This window comes from Carcharhinus amblyrhynchos, chromosome 31 (genome assembly GCF_965287045.1).
Source record: "Carcharhinus amblyrhynchos chromosome 31, sCarAmb.v2.hapA, whole genome shotgun sequence".
NCBI classification, from domain to species: Eukaryota; Metazoa; Chordata; class Chondrichthyes; order Carcharhiniformes; family Carcharhinidae; genus Carcharhinus; species Carcharhinus amblyrhynchos.
Window position 1 is genome coordinate 19,436,856 of NC_137354.1, and position 26,874 is coordinate 19,463,729.

At 48.8% G+C, this 26,874-nt stretch overlaps 1 protein-coding gene across 1 annotated transcript in view; it reads right to left on the reverse strand.

Annotated features, from left to right (window-relative positions):
• Positions 1–788: 788 nt before the first annotated feature.
• The window catches only part of LOC145360397 (paladin-like), a 74,612-nt gene continuing 48,526 nt past the window's right edge, over positions 789–26,874 (reverse strand). Inside the window, exons 15-16 of the mRNA XM_080215594.1 lie at positions 19,501–19,656; positions 789–1,962 (exon numbers count right to left, since the gene is read on the reverse strand). Coding sequence (XP_080071720.1) covers positions 1,813–1,962; positions 19,501–19,656 — 306 coding nt within the window. The 3' untranslated portion in view covers positions 789–1,812. The remainder of the gene's footprint in view (positions 1,963–19,500; positions 19,657–26,874) is intronic.

Here is a 26,874-nt window from a genome sequence, read left to right on the forward strand (position 1 = left end):
GGCCAATCCACCTAACCTGCACATCTTTGGACACAAAGAGGCAATTTAGCATGGCCAATCCACCTAACCTGCACATCTTTGGACACAAAGAGGCAATTTAGCATGGCCAATCCACGTAACCTGCACATCTTTGGACACAAAGAGGCAATTTAGCATGGTCAATCCACCTAACCTGCACATCTTTGGACACAAAGAGGCAATTTAGCATGGTCAATCCACCTAACCTACACATCTTTGGACACCAAGGGGCAATTTAGCATGGCCAATCCACCTAACCTACACATCTTTGGACACCAAGGGGCAATTTAGCATGGCCAATCCACCCAACCTGCACATTTTTGGAGTGTGGGAGGAAACCGGAGCACCCGGAGGAAACCCATGCAGACACAGGGAGAATGTGCAAACTCCACAAAGACAATCACCCGAGGACGGAATTGAACCCTGGGTCTCTGGTGCTGTGAGACAGCAGTGCTAACCGGTGTACCATCGTGCCGCCCATTTCTTGTGCCAATTGAACCCCTTTTTATTTCAACGGCAATTTGATCGTGCAGATTTGATATACAGGTGCAGAGAGATGCCTTTGTGTTTGACATGACACGCAGGATGTAAAAATGCCCCATGAAATGGTGTTTTGACTTCTTATTAATGTTTTCCTCGACAGCATATTCCCACAGCAAGAATGAACAATAAAGAGGATATATACAGTGAGCTATTGAAGGAATAACTGAAGTCAGTGAAAAGTTCAACTGGTACCTTTCCTAGTCAGTGTCTCACCACTGTACCCTGCACTCCACGTTTCAATGACATAACATCTTGAAACAATGCACATTTTGTGTGAGGAGGGTAATACTATCTTAATTTTATTTATTAGTGTCACAAGTAGGCTTACACTAACACTGCAATGAAGTTATTGTGAATATCCCCTAGTTGCCACACTCTGTGCGGGTACACTGAGGGAGAATTTAACACGGCCAATGCACCTAACCGGCACGTCTTTCAGACTGTGGGAGGAAACTGGAGCACCTGGAGGAAACCCACGCAGACATGGGGAGAATGTGCGGACTCCACACAGACAGTGACCCAAGGCCGGAATGGAGTGTGGGTCCCTAGCCCAGTGAGGCAGCAGTGCTAACCGCTGTGCCACCGTGAAACAACTGAACTAAATTAAACAACGTAACGGGTAAAAGCAAGAGAACAGCCCCTTAAAGGGATGCAAAAAACAAATTGCAATGGAAACTTTAAACACCAAAGGAAAAATTGAGCAAAGGGGTCAGTATTGCACCCCAGCCCCTGCGGTGCGCAACGGGTACGGAAAACCTCAACGGTGTTGGAGGACAACACGTGCTCCCCCCTCCAGGGAACTGTGAAGGCAACGAGGTGCCTAACGCTGTTGTCTTATTAAGGTTGGTGTTGACTGTTAGATAGATTATTGCAAACTTTCAAAGCACTGTGGAATGACTAAGTCTTGTTCTTTTCATTTTAGTTGAAGGGGCCCTGCTGATAAATTTCAGGGATTCAAAAGTACTCAACAACAACTTTTGGACATTTCGCACGGGTGTGCTCACAGTACAGAAGACCATTCGGCCCTTCGCATCCGTGCCAGCCCTTTTGGAGCAATCCAAAAAAAAAACTGACCCTACCGCCTCTCTACGGCCACCTGCTTTGATTCAACTCTTTGTCCATTGGCCACTACCTTTCCCTGTGTGTTTTATGTACGTTCGAGCAAAGTAGCAAACTGTTCCGAAGGCTTAGGAAGGTCAAAGCTGTGCAACGACTGGCAAAGCAGCACTCCTCTCTGGTGGCTAATGCAGATTAAACAAACTCTCCTCGGAAAGGAAGGCTGCTGCTGCTGTGCTGCAGCCAGCGGTGACACAGCCTAGAGAGAGGCGTCTCCTCTGGCTCTTCAAACTCAAGGAAGCCCAGCTGATTGAGGATCTCATAAATACCAGCCATGGCTGCGACCTGAATAACACAAAGACAAGGAAGATGATTTAGCCTCGATTCCAAACGTCCCCCCTGACGTCAACTTAATCTGCACCATTTTAAATAAAGAACAATATTCAAGATGCCAAAGGGAACAAAGATGTCATGGTGGGCTTCTGCAACACAGACCGGAATTTTACCGCAGGCTTGTAGAACAGAATTCTCCATAGGCCTCGGGCGGGATTTTACGAGCCTCGCCCAAGTGAGGGTATTAAATCTCGCCCATAGGGCTATTGCTACACAGTCAGCGAATCACAGAATCCCTACAGTGCAGAAGGCAGCCATTCGGCCCATCGAGCCTGCACCGACAACAATCCCAGCCAGGTCCTATCACCGTAACCCCATGTGTTTACCCTGCTAATCTCCGTGCCACTACGGGGCAGCTTAGCATGGCCTAACCCGCACATCTTTGGAGGAAACCGGAGCACCCACAGGAAGCCCGTGCAGGCACGGGGAGAACATACAAGCTCCACACAGACAGTGACCCAAGGCTGGAATTGAACCCGGGTCTCTGGTGCTGTGAGGCAGCACTGCTAACCACTGTTCCACCGTGTCGCCCAGTTACATCCATTGTTTTAAGAGAAGCTATTACTTACAAAAAGACTAAAGTATATTTGAATCAAAGATACTTACCCTCCAATTGTGACCCAGTGTTAATGTGAACAACAAGTGTACATAACATCTTATCCCCACGAGTAACAAATGTGAGCATCAGAGATTTTTAAAATTCATTTTATGGGATATCACTGACTGGGCCAGCATTTATTGCCCATCCCTAACTGCCTTTCAGAGGGCATTTGAGAGTCAACCACATTGCTATGGCTCTGGAGTCACATGTAGGCCAGACCGGGTAAGGATGGCAGATTTCCTTCCCTAAAGGACATTAGTGAACCAGGTGGGTTTTTCCCAACAAGCAACAATGGCTTCATGGTCACCTTTTAATTCCAGATTGTTACAAATTTCACCATCGGCTGTGGTGGGATTCGAACCCAGGGTCCCCAAATGGTTCCCTGGATTCTAGTCTAGTGACAATACCTCTACGCCACCACCTCCCCTATACAACTGGCATTACACGAGGTACACTAAAAACTTCAGCAATTCAAACTCTTGCCTTGGTCATCATTCTCCTTACTTAAGGAAGTCTATGAGAGTGGTAACTTTCCAGTCCTGTTGTTGGGGGAAGGAAGGAAGGAAATGGCAGAGGGTCGGAGAATTGAGTGAGAGCCGGAAAACAGCTTTTACACTGGGGGTCCTCCCCCTCACCACCAACGACAGAATTTGATCTGTTTGAATACACCGATCAGGATGCTCCCCCCATGTTGGACTATCCATTCCCATTGGTGTAAGGGTAGACCAACGTGAATCACCACAGCTCCCCCAGGATACGCCACAGGTGATGAGTACCCACCAGAGGCATACAGGAGAGAGTACAGCCTCCCCCCCATGGCAAAGTCGTGCCCGGGCAGTACCCGGGCACTGTCCTCTGGCATGGATCTAATCCAAGGCAGGACGTCCTTCCAAAGGAAGCCTGTCCGCTGCCAATCAGCCTGAATTGGGCCTGAACTGGCAGTGGGCCAGTTGGGGTTGGCGGGGATGGGTTCCACACCAACTCTCAGGATGGTAGGCGCTGAGAGTTCGCCAGCCTGAAATTTCAGGCCTACCTTACAGTTCCAGCTTTTATGAATTGAAGTTAATTTTGAACCCATTTCACCAGAGCATTAGCCTGGTCTCTGAATTACGTTACTACTGCCTACCAGCTCTCTGTATCTTGACCCACTTCTCTCACAAGCAGCTTGTTTGCTATTTTCTGCACAGAATGGGGCATGTACCTGTAATTTCACAATACGCACTGCCCGACAGTACAACACATTCACATCAGCTACATTCATGCATCAGCATGTTTATGTTTTCCACCTTAGCTCCTGTAATCACTACACTGGGCACGATGCCCATATAGTGGCCGACCAGGAGATGTTTATCTTAAAGACACAACCCCACAGATAGCAAAGTTTGTATCCACAACCAAAGAACAAAGATCAAAGAAAATTACGGCATAGGAACAGGCCCTTCGGCCCTCCAAGCCTGCACTGACCACACCCCTCCATTTCCATCCTATTCATGTATTTGTCCAGACTCCCCTTAAAACTCACTATCGTAACTGCTTCCCCTATCTCCCCCCCCCCCGCAGCGAGTTCCAGGCACCCACGACCCTCTGAGTAAAAAACTTGCCTCGTACATCTCCTTTAAACGCTGCCCCTCACACCTTAAATCTATGCCCCCCTAGTCATTGACTCCTCCGCCCTAAAGTCATCCCTTCGCCACAAAGCTCAGGAAAGGAACCGGTTGTTTTTTAAAAAATTCTTTCATGGGATGTGTGCGTTGCTGGCTGGGCCAACATTTATTGCCCATCCTCAATTGCCCCTGAGGGGCTATTTAATTTTTTAATTTCAGTTGTGGGACAAGGGCAGTTGAGAGAACCACATTGCTGTGGCTCTGCAGTCATGTGTAGGCCAGACCGGGTAGGGATGGCAGATTTCCTTCCTTATAGGGACATCAGTGAACCAGATAGATTTTTACCACATTGGTCACCATTGGATTTATTTTAGAATCAGAGAATCCTGGAGTGCAGGAGGCCATTTGGGCCATCGAGTCTGCATCGACCAAAATTCCACCCAGACCTTGTCCCCATAATCCCATGTATTTACCCTGGCTAGTCCCCCTGACGCTAAGGGGCAATTTAGCACGGCCAATCCACCTAACCCACACATCTTTGGACTGTGGGAGGAAACCTATGCAGACATGGGGAGAACATGCAAACTCCACAGACAGTTGCTTAAGCTGGGAATCAAACTCGGGTCCCTGGTGTTATGAGGCAGCAGTGCTAACCACTGTGCCGCCGCAGTTTTAATTTCAGATTATTTAATTGAAAATACACCACCTGCCGTGGTGGGATTCGAACCCAGAGCCTGGGTTACTAGTGACAATACCTTACAATAGTGTCAAAAACTTGCTTATTCCTGGACACCAACATTTCTTCAAACACATTTACTTCAGTCGCTTAGAGTTCAGGGTGAATATAAATGTTAAAAATGCCATAAACAAGTTGGAAATACTAGATTAGATTAGATTCAAACAACAATGTACCTTTAATGTTGCAAATGATATTCATCTGTTCCCTTATTAAAGATTTCTACAGGCCTATTTCAACTGCGTATGTTTTTCATCTGAAACCAGTGTTTGAAAAGATTGTTAACACATGATTCCGATCAGCTAATTCGTGGCCTGCTTTTCGAAATATGGAAAATGTGTCTTTGCAGCAACATTTAGAAAACTTTCCAGCAAAATTTTCCAGTCATTCCTGCCGGTGGGATTTTCCAGTTCCGCTGATGGCAAACCACTCCCCCCCCCCACACACACACACTTACCCTACCGGGTGGGGGTTTCCCCAGGGGCAGAGGGTTCAAACGTTGGGAAAACCCATTGACAGCGACGGGACCAGAAGATCCTGCCCAGCGGCCAATGGCCACCCCAAAGCACGGTGGCGCGGGGGACACCAAGAATCCCACCGACTGTCCGTTAGTGAGGAAAGAAATTGTAATCATCGCTGAACAAAATTACGACTGGTGAAACTGCTCCCTTCTGGCATGTGACAAATGGCTCCGAAAGACTTCATAAAAGCAAATTACTGCGGATGCTGGAACCTGAAGCCAAAAGAGAAAATGCTGGAAAATCTCAGCGGGTCTGGCAGCCTCTGTAAGGAGAGAAAAGAGCTGACGTTTCGATTACCCTCAGTCAAAGCAGATGACCCGTTGTCCAAGAGTTTGACAAAGGGTCGTCGGGACTCAAAACTTCAGCTCTTTTCTCTCCTACAGATGCTGCCAGACCTGCTGAGATTTTCCAAAAGACTTTATCCTGATATTATTAGAAGGTAAAACAAGTGTGGCATGAATACATCCAAGGAACACATTCCCACATTTGATGCCAAATCCTAGACCCAATTTGATCAGTCTATCCCAGTGGTGGGAGGGAAGGAGAGGGGGCACATGTCTGTATTCTGAGTGCGGCCCCCCCCACGAGACATTTTGTTGACCGGTTCTCACGCGCGGGGTTGCCACATTCCGCTGACTCCCATCCATGACGTTTATTACCTACCAGGTGTGACTGAAGTGATTTGCACGTATAGCGAGGGCGAGTGAAGTGAGGTGTGCTGAGTGCTCACAACACTGACTGTGAGAGCCGTGCACTCCCTCTGTGTCCAAAGTGTCAGTTTTTTAAATGTTTTTACATAGAACCCCATAGTGCAAAAGAAGGCCCTTTCGGCCCATCGACTCTGCACCAACCACAATCCTACCCAGGCCCCCTATCCCCATAACCCCTCGGATTTACCCTAGCTCGTCTCACTGACAATTTAGTGTGGCCAATCCACCTAACCTGCACATCTTTGGACTGTGGGAGGAAACCCACGCAGACATGGGGGGAACATGCAGAGGTTGGAATCGAACCAAGGTCCCTGGTGCTGTGAGGCAGCGGTGCTAACCACCGTGCCACCCTTTGAAGTTGATGACCATTCTATTAATACATAAATGATAAAGAATTCTCTATAACTCGCTATGAAATATTCGGCGTGTATTAAATGTATTTAATCTTGTTCATGGTTGGTGAACAAGCCCTGTCCCAATCCAGTGGCCCACTGAGATGCAGGAGGGTCACTCATGAGGCTCACTCACCAGCCTAGGTTAATCTATCTTAAAACGAGCAAGTATCTTCAATACAATGTGTTTCTTAGACTTGCTCTCCTCTTTAATTTGTCGCAGCTTGTTTCTTTCAATCCAGGATAATTGGTTTGTTGGTTAAGAGTCTTGTTTTCTATTGGATCACCACATGCAGCCTCGTAATTATCCTGAATAACTTCGAGAGCAACATTTACAATTCACAAGGGACAGAAAGACACGGTGCCAAGATAACACAAAAGACTTTACCACTTGCTTTTATGTCACGTTAACACCCCCGTTCCGCCACTTTTTAAGAATATCACTTCGGTTCCATCCGACTTAAATTAAAATTATTTTTACTCCATCCTTAAATTTACAAAGGTCAGAGTGGAGTGGGAAAATCCAAATCCATTCCTTTGCTTGCTCCAAAACACAGAGTCAAAATCCCATTGTGGATCCTCGGTTATCCCTGAGAATGAAGAGTGTGGGAATGATAATATTTCAGAGAGGTAAACTGGAGGATTGAGTTGATTAGAAACGGACATGGGCAAGAATTCCTGCAACATGTGCTGGAATTTCATTATCTCCTTCACGCGTAATTAAATATCAAACTAACCTTGTTATTTAAATTCTATCTGGTCAGCCTTCTCTTTTAAAAGTAGAAACTAGGAACAGGAGTAGGCCATTCGGCCCCTCGAGCCTGCTCCGCCATTCAGTAGGATCAAAGCTCAATCCCAATGCCATATTCCCGCTTTCTCCCCACTCCTCTTGCTTGGAAGAATGAGAGGGGATCTAACTGAGGTTCATAAGATGCCAAAAGGGATTGACAAGGTGGCACATAGGGCGGGTGTTTCCCCTTGTTGAACATTCTAGAATGAGATGCTGCAGCCTTGGGCTAAAGGGTGGCAGATTTAAAACAGAAACGAGGAGGAATGACTTCACTCAAAGGGTGGTGAATTTGTGGAAATCTCTGCCCCAGAGTGCAGTGGATGCCAAAACACTAAACAAATTTAAGGAGCAGATAGGTGGGTTTTTAATTAGTAGCCCCAACTATTCATTGGGAACCTGCCTGACTATAGCAACCAAAAGAACAAATAGGATTTCTGAGAAACAGCAATACCATGCGGGGGGTTTATTCGGGAATCTTTTGCCAGCTCTTAACATCATGGAATGTTACAACAATGGGATAATATTCTGGAACAGCTCATTCGTCTAATGGGATAAGGGGGTTTCAGAGGGCCATGGGATTCTCTGTCCCAGACAGCAGGGCGGGGGGCTGAGGGCTCGTGACTATACTCAAGGTGGAGTTGGATAGATTTGCAACTGATAAGGAGGGGGGGTGGTCAGACAGGGTAGTGGGGTCGAGACTATAAACAGATCAGCCATGCTCCCATCGAATGGTGGAGCAGGCTTGAAGGGCCGAAGGGCCTGTTTCTGTGCTGTAATTTTCTTTGTTCATTTTGAGTTTGGGACCCCGGTGTACCACAGGTCTCTGGGTTACTCCTCCACTCACTACAGCCTCTCAATGTCTAAGCTGCAGCCAGTTTTATCCCTGATTCCCATTCTCACTGACTGCGGGATTTCACTGAGGCAGCATTCCTGGCACCCCCACGGCCTTCCTGTGCTTTTATTTACCCTCGGGTAAGCCGTGTCTCAAGGTGCGGGAGGCAGACAAAGTCAAGGAGTCTGGCATCACTTTCACCTCAGCCTGACTGACTGAACCGGTTATTTAATCAGCACCAGAAGGCATCAGCTTTGGCCTGAAGCCCATAACCAATCAGCTCAAACGCCACGCCGCAGGGGGAAATTTGCCAAAATCATATCCCTGGCGCGACACCGTGCCTGCGAGGGCTCTCTGTCGGGAATCCAGGGCGGCTCCTCCCAGGCTGTCCCGACTTTTCAAGGTGCCACGATCGGAAAATTGAGTGGGGCAAATCCAACCCTTCCTCCCCACAGTCACAAATTCAAAAAAATTACCCCTCAATTCTTCCTCAAGCTCCTGAAACAGCCTTTCATTAAAATGTGCAGATTTCTACTGCTATTATTTACCCAGGAATTCGTTCACATGCGAACCATATACTGGCGTTTTATGCAGATACTACCATCCCCCGCCGCCGTCCCCAAAACCTCTCATCGAATGGTGGAGCAGATTTGAGGGGCCGAATGGCCTACTCCTGCTTCTCAGTCCTCCAGGATCCAAGAGCAAGATCAGAGCAAGATAGCGTCCAGCTTTGTAGATGTACAGAAAAATCCGGAAACTCAGCAAAATGTGGCAGATGGCGGATAAGCGCGCGGCGATCCATTTTGTCAGGAAAAACTACAAAGGCAAATTATTATCCAAATGGGAAAAAAAAGACACATCTTGTCGAAGCTTTTCATCTTGGACTCACCAGAACAACTCCCAATAATGCTAAATGTCAAGGGAGCAACCTAACACCATTTCTCCCTACGTAGCCCACACACATGACAAATCACCGCAGCGTAGTGTTACTTTCCGGTTCACGATTATAAATTTGAAGTGGTCATCTAGATGCTGGAAATCGGAAATGAGAATAGGAGATGCTGGAACGGTTCAGCAGATCCAGCAGCGTCTGCGGAGAGAGGCACAGAGGCCGAATTCCTCCGCCCTCCTTCGAGGCTGGGATCTTCCAGTGCCGCTGAGAGTCAACGGAGTTTCTCGCTCGCGACGGGTCCAGCTGTGGACGAGGCTGGAGAATCCCGGCCAGAGTTAAAGTTTGGGGTCGGTGTGATTCTTCTTCAGAGCTGAGGAAGGGGGAGGTGTGTGATGGGATTTTATCACAGTGCGGAAGAGGCCATTCGGCCCAGCGAGTCTGCACCAACTCTCTGAGAGAGACAATTAGATTCTCCTTTACAGAAACCTGGTAAAACTGAAGTTTCAGCTTTTTAGCGAGAGCCTCTGCCTCTTCGTTTTTAAGTAAAGTAACCCAGGCCCTTTCAACTGCTCCATCCCCGTTACTCCGCACGTTTTGCATAGTCAATCCATCTGTCCTGTACATCTTTGGACACTGAGGGGCAATTTAGCATGGCCAATCCACCTAACCTGCATGTCTTTGGACACTAAGGGGCAATTTAGCATGACCATTGCACTTAACAGGCACGTCTTTCGGACAGCAAGGTGGTAGAATCCCTACAGCGCAGAAGGAGGCCATTCAGCCCAACGAGTCTGTACCCACAATACCACCTATCCCCGTAACCCCACATATTTACCCTGCTACTCCCCCCTGACACTAAGGGGCAACTTAGCATGACCAATCCACCTAACCTGCACATCTTTGGAGTGTGGGAGTAAATCGGAGCACCCGGAGGAAACCCACGCAGAAATGGGGAGAACGTGCAAACTCCACCCATCAGTGACCTGAGGTGAATTGAACCCCTGGCACTGTGAGGCGGCAGTGCTAACCGCTGTGCTGTCACACCATCCATTTGTCATTTGTATCAGAGGGGCTGGAGCAGAGCAGAAGGTGTAGATTCTCAAGAGAGATCAGGCAGGAAAGTGGACTTGGAGAGAGTTAGATCAGCCATGGTCTTACTCAATGGTGGAGCAGGCTCGAAGGGCTGAATGGCCTCCTAATGTTCTCTTATAGAATGGATTGTGATTTCTGATACTTGTTCAATGTTAAACTGTAATGTTTCTCGAAAGCGTCACTTGAAACCAATGCTCGAAGTTACAGAAACGTCAGAGGGATTTGTACATTCCGTATCGTTTATCCATCTCACCAATGGATCCAGGGATCTGTGGGGAATTCCTGAATAATGAGGCTGTTTATCTAAAGATTCTTTATGTATTAAGTAATCCGTAGAAGAGTGTTACAAATCCGAACTTGTAATTATAATAACTCAAACAAAATTACACATCCTCCATAATTCATGAAGATGATTTGTACATTTTGATTTCTGTTTGGGAAAACCAGTGGCTGGATTCTATCGTAATTGCTTTCTCGTGTTTCGTGTTGGACCTTTGCAACTTCCTCTCTCACCTTTACAGCTGGTATTACCCCAGTGAGGGTGGCACAGACAGCAAGGTGGTAGAATCCCTACAGTGCCGAAGGAGGCCATTCAGCCCATCGAGTCTGTACCCACAATACCACCCAGGCCCTATCCCCGTAACCCCACATATTTACCCTGCTAATCCCCCTGACACTAAGGGTCAATTTAGCACAGCCAATCCACCTAACCCGCACATCTTTGGACTGTGGGAGGAAACCAGAGCACCCAGAGGAAACCCACACAGACACGGGGAGAATGTGCAAACTCCACACAGATAGTGACCTGAGGCTGGATTGAACACGGGTCACAGGCACTACAAAGCAGCGGTGCTAACCACTGTGCCACCCTTGCTTGCTGGTTGGAGAGCTTTCTCATGCCAACTCCTTCAGGGGTGGGGCGGGGGGGGGGTCTTCCGAATTAAGTCAGACACTGAGTGGGTGGAAGTGGCCTTTCTCGGGATCAGGGACCTCCTGCAAGTGGAAGGGGTGGAAATCCCGTCTCTGGAAAATCTGTCCACCAGTGAGGAACTATCCCTACACCTCGCTGCCTGAGGAGCCTCCAGGCCTCCCACATGGCAATTGTCCTCCTACCCCTGGTTAAATACCACAGCTGGCAGGATGGAGGCCCAAAGGCAAGTGTCAATTGGCCTATTTAAGATCATTCATTGGTCAGGAAAGCCTTTCTGCCTGAACTCTGTCGGGGTAGGGGCAGGCAGGTGGCATGGCCTCTATCTGCCACTCTCCCTCCTGGGGGCACTGTCTCTATCTGTCACTCTCCCTCCTGGGGGCACTGTCTCTATCTGTCACTCTCCCTCCTGGGGGCACTGTCTCTATCTGTCACTCTCCCTCCTGGGGGCACTGTCTCTATCTGTCACTCTCCCTCCTGGGGGCACTGTCTCTATCTGTCACTCTCCCTCCTGGTTAAACGTTCCCAGGGGTGGACATTTCGTCCCGCCCACTGTCACTGAGAAAACGTAGGAAGCTGCGATTGTGATTCTCTCTCTTGGCAAACACAGAGAGGGGAGGGTTTATTCAGGATAGCCTGCTGCCCTCTGCGTTTCCCCCTCTGAAGCTGCAAATGGAACTAACTTTTGCACTTTGCGATGCTCCGGACCTGGGCATTTGTCACAGAATCACAGAACTGTTGCAGTGCAGAAAGAGGCCATTCAGCCCATCGTGTCTGCACTGGCTGTCCAAATGGGCATCGTGACTCAGTGCCATTCCCCTGCCTTTCCCCCCGCACATTGTTTCTATTCAAATAATCACCCAATGCCATCTTTAATGCCTCGATGGAACCTGCCTCCACCACACTTCCAGGCAGCGCATCCCAGACCCCAACCACTCGCTGGGTGAGAAAGGTTTCCCTCACAATCACGTTTGCTTCTTTTGCAAATCGCTTCAAGCTTGTGCCCTCTCGTTTTCCATCCTGTTCCGAGGGGAGGGGGGAGTCTCTCCCTGTCTACTCTGTCCAGTCTCCTCCTGATTTTGAACGTCTGTGTCAAATCTCCTCTTAGCCTTTCTCTCTCCAAGGGGATCGGTCCCATCCTCTCCAATCCATCCTCATAGCTGAACTTTCCCAATCCCTGGAACCATTCTTGTAAACCTCTTCCACACTCTCTCCAACACACGTTCCCACCCTTCCGATAGTGCGGTGCCCAGAACTCTGCACAATATTCCAGCTGAGGTCCTTGAGAATTTTTTCTCCCTGTAACATAAGTTAAAAATTCTGAGCCAAGCCTGATTTCCACATTGCAACCGAAATATAGGGAACGTTTATTTACTGGTGTCGCACGGTGGCACGTTGGTTAGCACTGCTGCCACACAGCACCAGGGTCCCAGGTTCAATTCCAGCCTCGGGCGACTGTTCGTGTGGAGTTGGCACGTTCTCCCTGTGTCTGCCTGGGTTTCCTCCGGGTGCTCTGGTTTCCTCCCACACTCCAAAGATGTGCGGGTTAGGCTGATTGGCCATGCTAAAGTGACCCTCGGTTCAGGGGGAATTAGCAGGATAAATATGCGGGGAATAGGGTCTGGCTGGGTCAGTACAGACTCAAGGGGCCGAATGGCCTCGTTCTGTACTGTAGGGATTCTATGAAGTAGGCTTACATTAACACTGCAATGAAGTTACTATGAAAATCCCCTAGTCGCCACACCACTGCACCTGTTCGGGTTACACTGAGGGAGAATTTAGCAAGGCCAGTGTGCCTAACCAGCACGTCTTTCGGACCGTGGGAGGAAACCGGAGCACCCGGAGGAAACCCACACAGACACGGGGAGAAGGTGCAGCCGCCACACAGACAGTGACCCAGGCTGGGAATCAAGCCCAGGTCTCTGGCACTGTGAGGCAGCAGTGCTAACCCACTGTGCCGCCCCACGAAGAAACTAACGCTACACTTTGGTTGGGGGGGTGGGATAGCACATTGAGAAACGGAGAGGAAAGACTAATCAGTACAGAGTGTGCTTTTGTGAAGGTTGAGAGCTTTTATTAAGGATGGGAGACCAGCTGGTGCAGCAGCCAGCAGGATTCCACCATTACACTCGTTGACTGATTGGTTGTCAAGCTCCTCACTTCCTGAACATGACCTCATCCCCTCTGTGTGAGGATGGCCTTTGCCCTCCCTCCTTTCGAGGGATTGCCGACCCCTGCCCCCCCCCCCCCCCCCCCCCCCCGGGCTGATGTACAAACCGGTGAGTTGTCAAGAGCTGGGAACAGTGCTGCTGTGTCCTGTGCCTGTGCGAGGCTCCCTTACTCTGGGCTATTGAAGAGTTCGTGCTGACGGAGAACAGGGGGGTCATCAGCATCGAGACACAGCTCGTGGTGATGCAGTCAGAATCCCTTTCGTTCTACACCACTGACTGATTGTTTCTGCGGGGGAGTGTGAGTCACTCAAGAATGTAACTTCACCAAACAAGGCCAGCTGGTCCTCCCCAGCAACTGTTTCTGCTCAAATTCTGTTTAATCTGACTCAATGTACTGGGGCAAACCAAATGGTTTCAAGGCATCGCGCAATCATAGGACCCGACAGTGCAGAAGGAGTCTTCACCGACCACAATCCCACCCAGGCCCCATCCTCGTAACGCCACATATTTACTCTCCTAATCCCCCTGACACCAAGGGCAATTTAATATGGCCAATCCACGTAACCCACACATCTTTGGACTGTGGGAGGAAACCAGAGCACCCGGAGGGAACCCACGCAGACATGGGGAGAATGTGCAAGCACCCAGCAGGTCTGGCCGCATCTGAAAGGAGAGAAAAGAGCTGACATTTCGAGTCCAGATGACCCCTTATCAGTGGTGGAAACTACAATCGCTTGAAACCTCTGTGTGAATAAACATTGTGAAATTGACAGTACAGATCAGCGAGTCAGAGCTGTCAATCAAGCAATGTTTTCTTGAGGGCAGAGGCAAAATCTTGGCCAACTGCAGACAAAATAAAATCTGGCTCCAGGCTTCATTGGGTTAGTATGGGACTTCTATTCTTGTCTATATTACTGCCTGATAAATCTCACAAGATGTCTTCCCTTTATGAGAGCTATCAGTCCTGAATTTCAAATGATTAAAAATAGATCACGAAGACTTACAAAGTTTATTCATTAGTGTCACAAGTAGGCTGACATTAACACCGCACTGTAGTTACTGTGAAAATCCCCAAGTCACCACACTCTGGCACCTGTTCGGGTACACTGAGGGAGAATTTAGCATGGCCAATGCACCTAACCAGCACGTCTTTTGGGCTGTGGGAAGAAACCCATGCAGAGACTAGGAGAATGTGCAAACTCCACACAGACAGTGACCCAAGCTAGGATTCGAACCCAGGTCCATGTGAGACAGCAGTGCTAACCACTGTGCTACCATGCTGCCCAATTAAGTTCCTGTCATGAGAAAAAGGTCCAAAGTGAGTTGGCCGGATGCACGATTACATTGAGAGATACAACGTGAGTGTCCGGTCGGAACGACTGCACATGGTATGGGGCTAAACAGCTGGACAGGCATTTGTGAAGAATGCGCATTAATTCTGGCCCTCCCTAGACCAGGACAGCTCTGCGAACCACAGAGAGCGATTAATGCATCAACAGAAAGCAGAAAGACAGACTCCATTCGGTTCAACATGTGAGACACACAGTGACAAAAGCAGCAAAATAAGCTTAGAAATTCCAGCAAAGAGAAACCTTCGAAACCTCAGCTGAAGATCAGAGCCCCAGACAGTCACACACGTCTCACAACCTACACAATCAACGCTCCTCAAACTGACTCAACTGTAATTGTGTGTTGAACTGATTGGTTCGTGTATTTGGATTAAATGTACGTATACCTACTTAAATTGTATTTCAAGAGAACACCAGATTTGGACAAGATGGGTGGGATTTTATGCTCTCGCTCGTCCCTGAAACCGTAAAATCCCACCCGAGGTCAAGAGACCTTTCCACGGCCCACCCCTCGCCTGCTCTGTTTCCCATGGCAGGCGGGACGGTGAAATTCCAGCCTGTGTGTCGAGTATTGCTCTAAAGGGCCTCAGCAATGGTAACGCCATTGAATGTCGAGGGGATGTGGTTGGATTCTCCCTGGTTGGAGATGGTTATTGCCTGGCACTTGTGTGGCACAAATATTACTCGCCACTTATCAGCACAAGCCTGAATATTTTGCCAGGTCTTGCTGCCCACGGGCAGAGACTGCCTCATTCCTGGCAAAGAGACAGCAGGCAGGGACGGGCACAAACCTCGTTAAGTTGCCATTATTTTGTTCACGTTGACCCCTTTGCTGCATTTCTTTCCCCGTATTCCTGAACACCAGAAAGCACGCCGTGACAATGTTGGTTTGTAATTGTGCCAAGCGTTACAGTCTAACTCGCTGAATCAGGGTTTACAGCTCCCGTAAGCTGGGCTGAAAATCTCCACGGCGATTCTTAGCGTCGGCAGAGAGGGTTTCTCAGATCTGACAGGCTGCTGCTTCAGGATCCAAGGGATGGAAGGGTAGCTCACAAAGCAGGAATACCAACCGATCCCTCAGCTTCCGGATCACATTAACTTCAAACATCACATTCTTCTCCACAGCAAATCAAAACTGAAACCCCATCCCAGGAGTTTCACTCACAGCTGGACTTTTGTCCTTTTCCCTGATGTTGCTAAGAGACATCAACAGGAACAGATTACAGCTCTCTCGCTTTCTCCTCTGTCTCTCTCCCTTTCTTACACACACTCTCTCATTTTCTCTTGGTCTCTCTCTCTTGTTCTCTCTTTCTTACACACATGCTCTCACCCTCTCTCCCACTTTCTCTTGGTCTCTCTCTCTCTCTCACTTTTCCCTTACTTCCTCTCTCACACACTCTTTCCCTCTCACTTTCTCTATCACTTGCCCTCCCTCTCACTTTTTATCTCCCTCATTTCCTCCCTCTCTCTCACTTTCCCTTGCTCTCTCTCTTTCTTCCTCACTTCCTCTCCCTCTCATTACGTCTCTTTCACTTCTGCACTTTCCCTCTTTCTCATTTTCCCTCACTTTCTCTCTCTCTCACACCCTTTCTCTCTCTCACACTCTCTCTTGCTCTCTCACTTTCTCCCTCCTTTACTCTCTCTCTTCTCTCTCACTTTCACTTTCTCCCTCCCTCGCACTCTCTCTCTCTCTCTCTCGACTCAGTCAGAAGTAACATTGAGGCCAGCCAGGACATTCCACAGAGCCGGCTGGGTCAACATCAATAGGAATCAAAGCAAGTTCACGGACCATTAGACACAAGAAAATTCACAAACTTGCTTCACAAAATCCTGTTGCCTCAAGTTTGGATTTCCTTTCAAATGATAAAAAAAACAGTCACTTCGTATCAGACCGATCTTTGTACTCTACTTTTTCCTGTTCTTGCCTCTCCCCCCCACCACCCCCTCAAGTCCGAGACCCCCCCCCTCCCAGGGGTCTCCCTGCAACCACCATCCTTGCCCTCAATCACCCACCGCCTGGATGTGCCTGGGTGCATTACCAGGAGCAGCCACAGCTCCAGGTGGCACTGTCACTGGCAACAGAGAGCTGCAAACCAGCCTCCCAGCCATTGACTCCGTCTACACTTCCCCAACACCTCAGGAAAAGCAGCCAGCATCGTCAAGGACCCCCACGCACCCCGGACATTCTCTCTTCTACCTTCTTCCATCAAGGAAAAAAGATACAAAAGTCTAAGGTCACGTACCAACCGACTCAAGAACAGCTTCTTCCCTGCTGCCGTCAGACTTTTGAATGGACCTACCTCGCATTAAGTTGATCTTTCCCTACACCCTAGCTGCGACTGTAACACTACATTCTGCACTCTCTTGTTTCCTTCTCTATGAATGGCATGCTTTGCCTGTACAGCGCACAAGGAACAATACTTTTCTCTGTATACTATTACACGTAACAATAATAAATCAAATCAAATCATGGACCTGATCTCTTCCCTCCCCCCCCCCAGCCTTTCCACCTTCCTCGCAGAAGGCTTTCCAATGGTTTCCTTGGCAACAACCCACGGGAAACAACATTCAAACCACTTCCAACTTGCGATTGAAGGAATGTTCATCTCAGGCACTGCTCTCGCTCTAACGAGAGCAGCAACTGTTCCTGCCTCGGAAAACCAGCAGATCCAGTTAACCTTCTCGGACTCCTGCTCACACTCGCACAATGAGGCAGCGTGCTTACCCCCTGCTTCTGCCTGAGTAGTGTTCCAGGTGTCACGGGGCGATTTTTAAAAGCTGCCTGAATAATTCTTTACTCTTTACTCAGAGGGCGTGGAAGGCCCTGCCTGCAGCAGTTGTGGACTCACCAACTTTAAGGGCGTTCAAATGGTCATTGGATAGGCATTTGGATAACATTGGAATAGTTTAGGTTAGAGGGTCATTAGATTGGTTCCACTGGTCGGCGCAACATCGAGGGCTGAAGGGCCTGTACTGCGCTGTAATGTTCTATCTTCTAATGCAGGAGAAAACTTACCCTGCTCATCCCCCTGACAATAAGGGGCAATTTAGCACGGCCAATAAACCTAACCTGTATATCTTTCAATTGTGGGAGGAAACCGGAGCACTCGGAGGAAACCCATGCAGACACGGGGAGAATGTGCAAACTCCACACAGACAGTGACCCAAGACCGGAATTGAACCCCGGTCCCTGGCGCTGTGAGGCAGCAGTGCTAACCACTGTGCCACCGTGCTGCCCATATTCTCACCTTTGTTTTCTATCCCTCAATAACTGCAGTTCAGAAAGGGCTGTCAACGTCCAATTTAAAATTCATAGAATTATAGAATCCCCACAGAGCAGAAGGAGGCCATTTGGCCCATTGAACCTGTACCAATAACAATCCCACCCAGGCCCTATCCCTGTGATCCTATATATTTACCCTGCTAATCCTCCTAACCTACACATCTTTGGACACTAAGGGGCAATTTAGCACAGCCAATCCACCTAAGCTGCACTTCTTTGGACACTGAGGGAAATTTAGCATGGCCAATCCACCTAACCAGCACATTCTCCCAACTGTGGGAGGAAACTGGAGCGCCCGGAGGAAACCCACGCAGACATGGGGAGAATGTGCAAACTCCACACAGACAGTGACCCAAGCCGGGAATCGAGCCCGTGTCCCTGGCGCTGTGAAGCAGCAGTAACCACTGTGCCACCGTGCCGCCCAGCGTGTACAACTTACCCATCTGCTGTTCAGGAATTCACCACCCAGACCCACATTTTGAATGAGAATCTACTCTCCCTCTCCCAGTGCAAGTCTTTGATCAGCTGCATGAGCCTCACCTCTGAGTGAGGCAGCTTTAAAACCGGAGTAGCCGGAGCAGGAATCATCATTCCTCATACTGGAACTCCTGGGAGTTTACTAACAGCCGGCTACACACTGCCCACCTAATCCAGACCTTCGATTCTCCCTCTGAGGCAGAAAAAACTCTTATCAAGCATCTCACACACCCCAGACATTATCTCTTCCATCTTCTTCCATTGGGAAAAAGATATAAAAGTCTGAGAATTTCCTTCCTTGAACGAGAAGGACAATCGAAAATAGTTGCCATGCTCACTGTTACCAAGACTAACTTTGTTTTCCAGATTTATTAACAACATTTTAATTCCATCTGTGGAATTAAAGTTTCCTGTGTCCCTAGGGTCTGGGCCTCTGGATTACTAGTTCAGTGACTAGTGTACCACCTTCTCCTCATAACGAACATACCAAGAAACATCTTCGTAGTGACCCCCAATATTGACCAATGTCCACAGACCCCACGCACCCCGCACATTCTCTCTTCCACCTTCTTCCTCCAGGAACAAGATCCAACAGTCTGAGGTCCCGTACCAACCAACTCAACAACAGCTTCTTCCCTGCTGCCATCAGACTTTTGAATGGACCTACCTCGCATTAAGTTGATCTTTCTCTACACCCTAGCTATGACTGTAACACTACATTCTGCACTCTCTCCTTTCCTTCTCTATGAATGGTATGCTTTGTCTGTGTAGTGCACAAAAAACAATACTCTTCACTGTATACTAATACATGTGACAATAATAAATCAAAGCAAAAGGATTAAGGACACGTACCAACCAACTCAAGAACAGCTTCTTCCCTGCTGCCATCAGACTTTTGAATGGACCTACTTCGCATTAAGTTGATCTTTCTCTACACCCTAACTATGACTGTAACACTGCATTCTGCACCTTCTCTCCTTTCCTTCTCACTGATGTACTCTATAAACAACATGCTTTGTCTGCATAGTGCGCAAGAAACAATACTTTTCACTGTATCCCAACACATGTGACAAGAATAAATCAAATTAAATTAAAAATGTTGTTTTGTTTACCTCATACATCCAGACGCTGAAGGGTCTTTGCCAAGAATCTTTCTTTTCGAGGTGTAGATAGGTATTGAAGAGGATAAGGTAAATGTATCTCTCCAGGTACTGCAGACTCCGCAGCTGTAACAACTGCACCTCCTTCTCTGATTTTGCTGTTTTTATCTGTTACAGCCAAGACAAAATTGCTGCGTTTCAGAATAAGAATACAGAATCACAGAAAATATTCATTAAAAAAAACCCCACATCATCTGCATTCACAACACTGTCCAACTGTCTGTTAGAATCATAGAATCCCTATAGCACAGAAAAGGCCATTCAGCCCATCAGTTCTGGTCTCGGGTCACTGTCTGTGTGGAGTTTGCACATTCTCCCCGTGTCTGCATGAGTTTTCTCCGAGTTCACCGGTTTCCTCCCACAATTGAAAGACGTACAGGTTAGGTTGATTGGCCGTGCTAAATTGCCCCTTATTGTCAGTGGGATGAGCAGGGTAAGTTTTCTCCTGCATTAGAAGATAGAACATTACAGCGCAGTACAGACCCTTCGGCCCTCGATGTTGCGCCGACCAGTGGAACCAATCTAATATCGACTCGCTGACAGAGCATCATTAAAGTTTTAAAATTGATTTATTTGTTGAAAGTCGGCTTATATCAAAACTGCAATGAAGTTATTGTGAAAATCCCTCGTCACCGCACTGCAGCATCTGTTCAGGCACTGTGCCGACAGACCCCACGCACCCCGGACATTCTCTCTTCCACCTTCTTCCATCAGGATAAAGATACAAAAGTCTGAGGTCACGTACCAACCAACTCAAGAACAGCTTCTTCCCTGCTGCCATCTGACTTTTGAATGGACCTACCTTGCATTAAGTTGATCTTTCTCTACTCTCTAACTATGACTGTAACACGACATTCTGCACTCTCTCCTTTCCTTCCCCCTATGTACTCTATGAACGGTATATTTTGTCTGTATAGCGTGTAAAAAACTATACTTTTCACTGTATCCCAACACGTGACAATAATAAATCAAATCAAGAAATTACGCTGCCCCCCCCACCCCAACTCTCCCAATGGGTTCATATCAAATGGTGGATTTTCACATTCCAACATTTACCCTCGGAATCTTGATGGACTGAAATGGGGGGAGGGGAGTTTGATTTGATTTGATTTATTATTGTCACAATAATAAATCAAATCAAATCAAATCCCCCGTATCTGCGTGGATTTCCTCCGGGTGCCCCTATTCTCTCCCACACTCCAAAGATGTGCAGGTTAGATGGATTGGCCATGCTAAATTGCCCCTTATTGTCCAAAAGTGTGTAGGTTAGGGGGGCTAGTGGGGTAAATATGTGGGGTTACAGATAGAGGGCCTGGTGGGATGCCTTGTTGGAGAGTGGTGCAGACTTGATGGGCTGAATGGCCTCTTTCTGCACGATAAGGATTCTACAAAAGTTGGAATTCCTGCGTTAGAGGTCAATAATGTTTTTAAAAAGTGTGGTTTTTGGATTTGTTGGGCTTTGGGATTTGTGGATGAAGTGTAATTGAAGCGTAGTTTGGTCGAATTTGGCCTGAAGCTGGAGAGGGCAGTGTTTAACTCATGAAAGGGGTGATATCTGTGAATAACATTCAGGGCTCCCTCACACAGGGCCGACATCATGAGTTATCGGGAATTATGCGGCAAACACAAAATGGGAATTAAAAGCCACAGGCAATCGTGGGAAACTCCAGTCATGGGTTAGTGGTTTTGGACTCTTGAGATCTTGAACCTTTGTGTCTGGAAACTGATTTCCAACCCACTGATCAAATGAGGTAATGTCCTGTTTGAGAATTCCCAGCCCCGGGGTGATACCAAACAGCTTTGGAAAGAATGAAACACATACTGTACTATTTACCATCTGAGTAACCTACTGAGCCCTCTCATCTCCATTGGGATACACAGCCATGTAAATCAAAGTTCATTTATCAGGCTTACATTAACACCACATTGAAGTTACTGTGAAAATCCCCGAGTCGCCACACTCCGGTGCCTATTCGGGTTACACTGAGGGAGAATTTAGCACCTAACCAGCACGCCTTTCGGACTGTGGGAGGAAACCGGAACACCCGGAGGAAACCCACGCAGACACGGAGAGAAGGTGCAGACTCCGCACAGACAGTGACCCAAGCTGGGAATCGAACCTGGGCACTGTGAAGTAACAGTGCCAACCACTGTGCCACCCTCAATAAAAAGTCTCACAACACCAGGTTAAAGTCCAACAGGTTTATTTGGTAGCACGAGCTTTCGGAGCGCTGTTCCTTCGTCAGGTGAGTGAGGAGTTGGGTTCACAAGCAGGGCGCGTATAGACACAGACTCAATTTACAAGATAATGGTTGGAATGCGAGTCTTTACAGGTAATCAAATCTTAAAAGGTACAGACAATGTGAGCGGAGAGAGAGTTACACACAGGTTAAGGAGGTGTGTATTTAACCTGGCATTGTGAGACTCCTTACTGAGCCCACCCCAGTCCAATGTCACCATGACCCCCCCAGTAAAGGTACTGTGAATCTGCATCATCTGCTGTCTCTAACACAGACACGGTTAACTCCATTATCTGAGCTGGAGTAACTGGCAAGTTGCCTTGATACTGATGCTGAAGAACCTCTCGGGAACTGCATACAGCAGAGTTGCTCAACTCCCTCAGTCCATTTACAATCTGTTATTCCACTTGGTCAGGATTGTTGGAAAGTATTTTGTTATTAACAGTCAAAGACCGGTTAAAAAAAATGTATTCATTTTCCCCGACTGTAAAAAGCAAGTGGATAAGCTTACTGTGGCACGTCACCGGAATCTACAGCCCAGTTGTTGGCATTTCCAATGTCTTTTTGCTCCACCACACTTTTATTTCCTACCCCCCCCCCACCCCCAACCCTCAGAAATAGGAGATGCCGGCTGGAATTCTCCGGCTGTTCACACCCTGATGTCACCGCTGCAAGAGAGGACGGAGAATTTGGCACTCAGCCAAATCTCCAATCACAGCAGCGGGACAGGAAAATTCTGCCAACATTTTCAGCCTAAGAAGAGAAGCTCCAAGTAAATTCCCAATCTGGTCCCACCTTTGGTGGCACAGTGGTTAGCCCTGCTGCGCCACAGTGCCAGGGACCCGGGTTCGAATCCCACCACAGCAGATGGTGAAATTTGAATTCAATAAAAATTATCTGGAATTAAATTAAATTCAGATCCCAACTAGAACATAGAACATTACAGTACAGTACAGGCCCTTCGGCCCTCAATGTTGTGCCGAGCTATGTCCAATCCCAAGATCAAGTTATCCCACTCCCGTCTGGTTCACTAACGGCCTTCAGGGGCGGCAGGATGGTTAGCACTACTGCCTCACAACGCCAGGGACCCGGGTTCGATTCCTGGCCTGGGTCACTGTCTGTGCGGAGTTTGCACATTCTCCCCGTGTCTGCGTGGGTTCCCTCCAGGTGCTCCAATTTCCTCCCAAAAAGATGTGCTGGTTAGGTGGATTGGCCGTGCTAAATTGCTCTTCAGTGTCAGGGGATTAGCAGGGTAAACATGTGAGGTTACAGGGAAAGGACCTGGGTGGGATTGTGGTCGGTGCAGACTCGATGGGCCGAATGGGCCTCCTTCTGCACTGTGGGGAATCCACGGTTCTATAAAGGGAAGAAAGTTTCCTGCCCTTACACGGGGCCTGGCCTACCTGTGAGCCCAGAGCCACAGCAACGTGGCTGGCTCTGCAACGCCCTCAGGGACGGGCCTGCATTTATTGCCCATCCCTTGAGCGAATAAAAAAAACGACAATAAAGGCCTCAGACTGTCAGAGAAAATGTTTAAGGGGAGCTTTTTTTGTGAATAGCTTTCCCCTGCTCCGCAAAATCTAGGCCGCACTCACTCAAACCAGCCCCGGAGACAAACGATAAATTTATTTAAATGCCGGCTCTGGATTTTGTACACACGTGCGTCACATTCCAGGCTGCGATTTGCCAAGAAATTCCTCACAACCTTTCCAGTCCTCAAGTTAACTACAGTTACGCCAAAACTTTGGCCTAAACTTTCAATACCTCTCGGTACAGAAGCCATGGATGTGACAACTCGCTGGATGGTTCTGAAGGAGTACTAAACGCCACAGAGCGTGCCAGATCACATTCCGGAACATTCCACCAGTGTTTTAATGGGGTCAATGCGTTTGAGGTTTTACAGTCTAGCATCAGAAAACAGATCCACGCCGACTCAGCACTCAACGTCAATCTGGATTTACATCAAGTGCCACCTCACTTCCAGCTTGCATTTTATTTAAAAATAAATAAATAGCCAGAAATTCCCAACGAAAACAAGTTCCTGATCGTTTTTCCAGAGACTCACGCCCCGCGCCTGCTCCACGTCTCCCCAGAAAACGCCACGCCATCTGCCACGGCTAGCTTCGTTTAAAGCTTACTGGTTCGTGTCATGGGTAGGCTTACATTAACGCTGCAATGAAGTTACTGCGAGAACCCCCACGTCGCCACACTCTGGCGCCTGTTCGGGGACAGGGAGGGAGAATTCAGCACCTAACCAGCACGTCGTTCGGAGGAAACTGGAGCACCCGGTGGAAACCCATGCAGACATGGGGAGAATGTGCAAACTCCACACAGACAGCGACCCAGGCCGGGAATCGAACCCGGGTCCCTGGCACTGCGAGGCAGCAGCGCTAACCACTGCGCCACCGTGCTGTGAATCTTTGGAAGTCTCTACCCCAGAAGGTTGTGGGGGTCTCAGTCATTGAGTGCATTCCAGACTGGGGTCAATAGAGTTATCAACATATTAAAAACAAAACGAGATACTGGGGAGGGGGGCGATGGGGGGGGAACAGTGCAGGAAAATGGCTCTGATCAGTCATTGGTCATATTTAATGACGGAACGGACTTGAAGGGCCGAGTGGCCTGCTCCTATTTACATTCCTATCTTCTTCAGGTGATTCACCGTGGGTCTTCCTCTTTATTAAGGTGTCTGATTTGGACAAAAAAACAACAGCAGCAACAGGGGCAAACAAAAGCCCCTCTTCACACTGGCTCTGGGAGTTCAGTGGATTCTATGAATGGAGAGGCAACTCCAGGTGTTGTGGGCTAAAGGATCCGCTGATAGAACAGTGACAGGAAGCAACACACCAAACAAACCAGCAGCTGCAAACCCAATGGGGCAAATATTCCCGCCCCACCTGCCATGGGAATCGGAGTGGCCGAGGGGCGGTCCACGGAAAGGTTCGTTAACCTCGGGCGGGGTTTTCCGGTTTTGGAATGAGCGCGGCTGAAAAATCCCGTCTCAGGTCAATGGACCTTTCCATGCTCCGCCCCTCGCTCACTCCGATTCCCATGGAGTGCGGGACAGTAAAATTCCGGCCCATGACTCTCGTTCTCCCATTCCCCCGGTGGCGGGTTCAATGGCGGGCGGTGGGGTGGAGTGAATTTGGTGGGAGGCCGAAGCTGTCACTTCCTCCCTCCCTTTCTCTCTTGCTCCCTCACTCCCTCTCTCTCCTCCTCTCTCTTTCTCCCTCCTTCCTTTCTCCCTTTCTCCCCCCTTCTTTCCCTCTCTCTGTCCCTCCCTCTCCTTCCTTCCCTCTCTCTCTGTCCCTCCCTCTCTCTTTCCCTCTCTCCTTCCCTCTCTCTGTCCCTCCCTCTCTCTCTCCCTCCCTCTCTCCTTCTCTCTCTCTGTCCCTCCCTCTCCCTCTCCCTCCCTCCTCCCTCCCTCTCTCCCTCCTTCCCTCTCTCTGTCCCTTCCTCTCTTTCCCTCCCTCTCTCTCTGTCCCTCCCTCTCTCCCTCCCTCTCCCTCTCCCTCCCTCTCTCTGTCCCTCCCTCTCTCCTTCCCTCTCTCTCTGTCCCTCCCTCTCCCTCCCTCTCCCTCCCTCTCTCTCTGTCCCTCCCTCTCCCTCCCTCTCCCTCCCTCTCTCTCTGTCCCTCCCTCTCTCTCTGTCCCTCCCTCTCTCCTTCCCTCTCTCTCTGTCCCTCCCTCTCCCTCCCTGTCCCTCCCTCTCTCCTTCCCTCTCTCTCTGTCCCTCCCTCTCTCCTTCCCTCTCTCTCTGTCCCTCCCTCTCCCTCTCCGGGTGCCACAGCCATAGGCCGAGCTGTGGATTGCCTCCTCCTGCTCACTGTGGTGGCTGAGGCCATTTTTAAAATTTAAAGTCACATAAATAAGAAAAAAAGAGTTGGAAATAACAGAGAACAAAGAACAACACAGCACGGGAAACAGGCCCTTCGGCCCAATGAGCCCGCGCCGCCATTTTACTATGTGCTTTTCCTCTTCCACCCTTGACCCATGTCTATGCTTATGGCACCCACATTGGAAACCAGATTGAGGGGAGAATAACTTAGGGACAATTTGTTACACCAATCAGCCTAAGAGCACATCTTTGGGGTGTGGGAGGAAACCGGAGCACCTGGAGAAAACCCACGCAAGCACGGGGAGAATGTGCAAACTCCCACAGATACTGGCCCAAATCCATGTATCTGCACAGCAAACAGTGATAGTCACTGAGCTGTTGTGGTGCCCATCTGCTTGGTGACTTTAAGCGTACACAAACGATGCGAAGTACTAGGCTACTCTCGAAACATCCAAGAGCAGCCCACGCACGACCCACCGTGTGTACGCCCCTCGTTAGGCAGCAAGGTGGACTGACACACCACAGCCAACGTGGGTGTTCCCAGAACAGAAGAACTAGGAGCAGGAGAAGGCCATTCAGCCCCTCAGGCTCTGCTAGTCAATATGGCGACGGCTGATCTCATTGGCCGGACCTCCAGCCTCCTCCCCGATTCCCCCGTTGTTTGATCTGATTTGATGAAATGAGTGATTACACTTCCTCAGGTTCAAGAACTGGGCCCTTTAACTCCCACACACTCAGTGTATCTAAAGCAGCAGCAAGGAAAGTGATATCATCATTAAAGATGAGTGAATGATGTTAATGAGAAGCTCATGGCCCTCATTGTATGGTGACCTCACAGTGAAGGATTAATGCTCAACAGGAGCCTCTGACAGGGTTTAAACGAGATCCAGAGGGGTCGGGGGGGCGGGGGGGAGGGAGTTGCCATTTGTTTTCCATTATAATGTGATGTTACTCTCTGAACCTTCTCAAAAAGAAAAAGTGTGCTGTGTCCCTGTCGTAAGATTCAGCTTCTAAAAATCACACCATTCCGCAACAAGGTTGTGCATTTGGGAAGCATGGTGGCACAGTGGGTTAGCACTGCTGCCTCACAGCTCTAGGGTCCTGGGTTCGATTCCTGGCTCGGGTCACTGTCTGTGTGGAGTTTGCACATTCTCCACGTGGGTTTCCTCCGGGTGCTCCGGTTTCCTCCCACAGTCCAAAGATGTGCCGGTTAGGTTGATTGGCCGTGCTAAGAAATTGCCCCTTAGTG